This window comes from Marmota marmota, unplaced genomic scaffold, assembly GCF_001458135.2.
Source record: "Marmota marmota marmota unplaced genomic scaffold, marMar, whole genome shotgun sequence".
NCBI classification, from domain to species: Eukaryota; Metazoa; Chordata; class Mammalia; order Rodentia; family Sciuridae; genus Marmota; species Marmota marmota.
In genome coordinates, this window is record NW_026000164.1 from 9,027,272 (window position 1) to 9,033,275 (window position 6,004).

General features: G+C 50.0%; 1 protein-coding gene across 1 annotated transcript; it reads right to left on the reverse strand.

Annotated features, from left to right (window-relative positions):
- Nucleotides 1-288: 288 nt before the first annotated feature.
- Nucleotides 289-1,416, reverse strand: Llcfc1 (LLLL and CFNLAS motif containing 1). Its single transcript, XM_015493930.2, has 2 exons — nt 1,275-1,416; nt 289-745 (listed from the first exon to the last, which is right to left on the reverse strand). The coding sequence occupies exons 1-2, from the start codon at nt 1,414-1,416 to the stop codon at nt 567-569; spliced, it is 321 nt and encodes a 106-aa protein (XP_015349416.1). The 3' UTR covers nt 289-566.
- Nucleotides 1,417-6,004: the final 4,588 nt, after the last annotated feature.

Consider the following 6,004-nt stretch of genomic DNA (forward strand, 5'->3'; position numbering starts at 1 on the left):
GGACTCTTTCCTGCTATGTTCTATTCCTAGAAATCAGAAAAGATAAGAGGGAACCATGCCAAGGACGGTAGGTAGAAAAGGAAAGAGCTGGCGAGATGGTGGATCTGAAGGTCAGTCAGTCAGTGGGCCAAAGGGCTGGCAATTCCACAGACCATTCAGAGCCCCAAGGGCTTGGTGAGGGCTCAGAAAGCTGCTCCCAATTGTTTTCAGGATTTTATTGCTATTTTATTGTCACTGCCTCCTCCCTCTAATCTTCTGTTTTGGACAAAGCTAGGAGAGGTGTAAGAGACAGAAGGGTGTAGGTCTGGTGTGATGTCTCTGGCGGTGGGAGATGAAACTCTGGGCGTGGGGTGGCAATCAGGCAGTGGCGATGGCAACTGCAGTCTCTGTTGCTGCGCCGAGTCTAGGTACCAATGATAAGAGGTGGGGAATGGTGTTTGAGTCCTTTTTGGGAGTAGTGACCTGAAGCCCACTGGGGGGAAGAGGTCAGTGAGCAATTATGAAGCGCAGGCAGACGTTCAGGTTTTCATTCAGGAACCAGGCCACCACCTCAGCCTCAATGTCTCTTATAAAAAAACCATGATGCTGGCCATGTTAAAGCAGAAGGCTAGATCAAAAAGGTGGTCTCGGACAGCTGCTGCCTTCGATGTCATGTTCTCCTCTTGCTGGGCCATGTCCATCACCTGCCACAGTTCACCCACCGAGGAAGCCAGAAAGTGTTCTTCAAACTGTTCTTGGTTCTGATCTGGAACAGGGAAGAGGGGTAGGGATGGGTGGCCCTGATCCTGACTGCCCCCACCTTGACCTGGCTGAGAGAAAAGTGGGGACCAAGGGGATTTGGCACAATCGCCACCTCTTTGGCCTTGACGAGAGAGGTGCTCCCCATCTAGATGTCCTTTCTGATCTGGGTTCAACCACAGCCCCAAATCCCACACACCCAAACCCCACCTCTAATGCTAGCTGTCTCCTCTAAAGTGGTACCATCCTGAGGGAATGAAGGACATCTTTCAATATGAGGAAAACCAAGGTTCTCCTCCAGGACACTCATGCTCACCCATGCAGAAGCTGCATGCAACTGCAGCTGGCCCAGGTGGGCCCTGGCTGGGAACCCTCCTTGCTCCAGACAGGACATTCTACCATGATAGGGAAACGGAGCTATCTCCCAGAATCCAAACCCATCTCAGATTCACCCTCATCTAAACAGCTACCTGAGGCCTGGCCTCAATCAGACCCAACCCTTACCTCCAGACTTTGTCTCTCTCTTCTCCACCTACCTGCAGAAGCCATTTTCTCTTTCTGCTTCCCCTCATCCATGTCTGCGCTGCCCTTCTGAGACTTCATCCCCTTCACCCACAGCAGCAGTAGGAGGGCTGTCAGGAATGCTACCCAGCAGGGCTGGGAGCCCAGAGATGTCATGGGCCTGCCCACCCACAGCTTCTGGCCCACCAGCTCCCTAGTGCCCAGCAGGCTTCCCCCACCTTCCTCCCTGACCCTGTCCCAGTCCTTACCCTTTCCCTGCATCGATTTCCTCTCTTCTCTTCCATAGGACCTCTGACTTCATGTGCTCTGTGACATCACAGCCATGGATCCCATGCTCATTCCAGCTCACTAGTGCATTCCATTGCCAGGCAGGAGGAGGGGGTAGCCAGCCGGGGATGGCAGAGGCTTTTATAATGGCTGTAGTGGGTCATCCTGTAGAGATGGCAATAAAAAGGACTTAAGAGCTTGCAAAGTACTTTCTTTTTTATTTTGTACCCATGGGTGCTCAACCACTGAGACACATCCCCAGTTCTTTGTATTTATTTACTTATTTTATTTGGAGACAGGGTCTTGCTAAGTTACTTAGGGCCTTACTAAATTGCTGAATCTGGTTTTGAACTTGCAATCCTCCTGCTTCAGGCGCCTGAGATGCTAGGATTACAGGCGTGAGCACTGTGCCCAGCTTATAAAGTACATTCAAATCCACTATGTTATTGGTTCCACACAGGCACTGGCACTCCAAAGTACTAGTATTCTCATACCCTTTATATAGATGAGGAAACCAAGGTTCACAGAAGAAATGAGCTCCTTCTCGAGATCACAGAGTTACCAATGAATGGGCAGAGCAGGACTCTCAATTCCAGCTTTTGAAGGTGAACATGACATCTCTCCGCTGTCCATGTAGCATTTCTTTAAATAGAGTGTCTTGAATAGATAAGGCCCAGACCAGATGTAGCAACAAAGACATAGCAAAAAAAATCCTGGGAACATGCTTCATGCTGTGCATGAAAGCCTAGTCTGTTCAAAGTGAAATAGAGTGGGGCAGATGGAGAGGGGAAAAATTCTCATGCTCTAAACCTGTGCATGAGCAACAGACAGACACAGAGACAGAGAATGCACAGATACAGAAACAGAACAGTCTCCTGTCCCTGAGTAGAAGCCATTATCTCCTCTTCCTTCTCCTCTATTTTTTTTTCCTTTCCTAGACTTTGTCCTCTTGTACCACTTGAAGCTAAAAACCTTCTCTCTTTCTCTCTCTCTGTCTCTCTCTCTCTCTCTCTCTCTCTGTACCAAGTATGATTGAACCCAGGGTCTTACCTTGCTAGGCAAGTGGTTCACCACTGAGCTACATCCCCAGCACTCCACCTTTTCAGATAGGGTGTTGTGTGGATCTGGAATGGCTCCCAAAAGCTCATGTGTTGAAGGCTTGGTCCCCAGTGCAATAGGGTTCAGAGATAGGGCTGTCAAAAAATGATTGGATCTGAAGGCTCTAACCTCACCAGTGAATTAATCCATTTGGTGGATTAATATTTTGAATAGACTATTGGAAGGGGATGGAAATTGTAGGAAGTGGGACCCAGTTGGAGGAAGCAGACCACTGGAGGTGTGCTCTTGGGGACAATTTCTTGTTCCTTCCCCCACCACCCTCTCTTCTTCCCATCTGCCATGAACTGAGCAGCTGTCTGGGGGATGCCACTGCCATGACATTTCTGCCTTGGAGCCAGCTGACCCAGGACTGAAACTCTGAAACTGTGAGCCAAAAATAAAAATAAACCAACCAACCAACCACCGAAGGTCTCACTAAGGTGCCCAGGCTGACCTCAGACTTGTGATCCTCCTGCCTCAGCCTCTCATGTAGCTGGAATTGTAGGTGTGCACCATGGCGCCTAGGAGTCTCTTCCCTTCTTTTACACTTTTCTTTAAGACACAGAGAAAAAGTGTTTCCAGGCTCATCTCCAAGCCCTTCACTTGACGGAAGGAGTTACTCTGCAGAGGAAATGAAGTGGGGCAGGTGTCTCTGCAGCTCACTTTCATCCTGCCCATGAACCTGGTGAGCACAGACATGTTGGCCCCCTGGATGGTTCTGGGTTGGAAAGACAGGATGAAGGCCTTTCGTGGAAAACCAGAAGCTGATGCCAAACCATGAGAGGCAGGCTGGGTGCCCGGGAAGGGGGAGGAGCTATCACAGCCACTAGCGCTGCCCATGCAGACCATGCCCAAATGAAGTGTGCACACGCTGATGCAAGGACACATGCAAAAACATGTGCCCCTTGTTCAAGAGCGACCTGCAGACATGGGAAGTGTGACAAGATTTGCCCGGGTTAGCAGATGTGTTCAGGTGGAGGCTGCTCCATGTGCAGCAGATACCACCTCTGACATAATTCCTGGTGACCCAAACCAGATGACAGTGAACCAGAGAGCGGTCTGGAAAGGCACTTGATGATGAAGGAGGAAAGAGTCAGATTGAGAGTGACCCTGCTCACCCCTTCCTTGTACCCATTGAACTGCAGAGCCACAAAACTAATGCTTGAACGGAAAAAATAAAATCACTAATCTCCTCCTGGCTATTTTGGGGGAGGAGGCTGTTGATTCCCTGGCACAAAGAGAAGCCATCTCCAGCTCTGTAGATATGAATGGGGAAGGGAGCTGCGGGAGGGGCAAGCTGGAGTGGAAAGAACCAGTTTTTACCTACCACCATTACTTCCACCTGCCTGACTCCTGGTGTCAAGAGGTAAATAAATCCTTGCAGGAAGCCAACAATCCATTAAAAAAGTTTTTTTTTTTTTTTTGTAAAGTATAGAAAAGTACACACACACACACACACACACAAAGGCTAATCATTCCATCATTGAATGATATTCACTCTGAATGTTTTTAAAATGTAGTAGTACTCAGATCTGTTTCCTGCTTGCCTGTGGGCAGCTGGGGTGACAGGGCATTTCCTAAAACTTGAAACCCAGGTATGTTTTCTCCTCCTTCTCAGCATGTCAGTCTACGAAGCCCTGCTGCTTTTCTGTAAGAGCACTCTGGGATGTGTTGATGGGGCGAAGCTCCCCAGCCCAGCTCCTCTTCCAGGCACCTGGTGGCATTAGACTCTGAGGTGTCCTGGCTGGGGAAGCCGCTATCTGAATTGGGGGTGTGCTTGTCCACAGAAAGCTGGGGCAGGACAGAGGAAGACAGAATAGCAATGCAGACTATTGCCAAGATGAGGAGTGGCGGGAGACAAGAGATCAAAAGAGAGTCAAATCTCCCCTCTACCAGCTGGGACAGGCAGGCAGTATGGTCTCCATCCAGAGTACTTGTTTATGCTCTTCCCATTAAAGACAACAGTGTAGGCAGCAGCAAGGGACAGGGGAGACACTGAAGACCCAGGAGTGGGGACTTGAACATGGGGCCCTCGTTTCTCCTTCCCAGACTTACAGCTGATGCCCTTAGTGGTAGCCCCAGTACCTGCTCCGTGCAGCTCTGACCGGGCCAGCCTCCTCCACTGCCAGCTCCTCCCTACCCCCACCCCCTGCAGGATTAGCTTTATGGGTTGAGTGTTTCCTTGGCAAGTGCTCCCTTCCTGGCCTGCCCCCCTGCTTATCAGCGCATCTACAACCCCCACTTCAACCTTATCGCTCCCTCCATCTCCTTAGACTGGAAGTCCCCAGGCTTCAGTGATCATTACCACCCACACTGCCCCAACCCTCGGGAAGGCAGAAAAATGTCCCACAAGGTGACCCCTCCCCACTCCCTGGGTGAGAACACCTCCCCGTCTGGGACACCTCCTCTTCCTTTCTTGCTTTATTTTCCTTTCAATTCTTGTCCTTCTCTAGAGGTTATTTTATCCATCCCTTACTCTCTGGAGCACAGCAAACGAGGAAGGCAGTTCTTGGTTCCAGAGGATCCCCAAGAGGAGGGTCCCAACATACCCCACCCAAGTCTCTCACATCTTTACGGACAAAAGACTCCCAAGAAGCAACAAGATCTGGAGAGGAACTCACTGGGAGCCAAAATCCCCAATTCAGAGCCAGGTCCAGTCTTGCCTCCAGCCCTGGGGTTTGGGGGAACCTCACTTCTCCTCTGTGCTCTGTCCTTCATTCAGAAAACCGAGAACTTGTGCCCTATTCCCCTTGACCTCACAGAATGACTACAACTCAATGGCATTGATATGCCTTTTTGAGAACAATCAGAACATTAAGCACAAGCTGTCACACAATAAAGTAATATAACCTCCACTTATCCGTGTCCATTCCTCCTACAGCCTTGTTCCTGGAATGAGTCTTAAAATTTCCCTGTCCTACACTTTACTAGGCTCTTGCTGTTCAACTCCCCTTGGAGCATAGACCTCTGGGGGTTTCCTGGGATTTGTACCTGAGAGTCATGCTCAGGCTGGGCTCAGGAAAATGGCAGGGGAGGAGGAGAAAGGGGAGAGTCAGACACCCTCCTTTGAGGAGGGTCAAGACAAGAGCCACAGGCTTTTGAGGAGAAGCCATCCCTGGGTTCTTTGGGGGAGAATAAGCTGGTGAGGTCTTGTGACACATGGTACCTTACATACACTTTCTTGTTACAGTATAATTGCTTCCCCTACTTTAAAAATTCAGAAGATCGTGGTGAAGAATGCTCACCTGACCCTAAGGGGTAAGAGGCAGGACTTAAACTGGGATCTGCCAGATTCCTGAGCTGGAAGCCTTTAGTTCCCACATCTTGCAACCCACAGCCTGCACACCTTGTTCATGGGACCCACCTTCCAGGCACTGCC

Bases quoted from the DNA above. Each gene is read 5' to 3' on its own strand.
- Llcfc1 (XM_015493930.2), bottom strand. From the start codon at position 1,416: ATGACATCTCTGGGCTCCCAGCCCTGCTGGGTAGCATTCCTGACAGCC. The intron at 746-1,274 runs GTAGGTGGAGAA...TCCCTGTTCCAG, and splicing joins AGAGAAAATGGCTTCTGCAG to ATCAGAACCAAGAACAGTTT.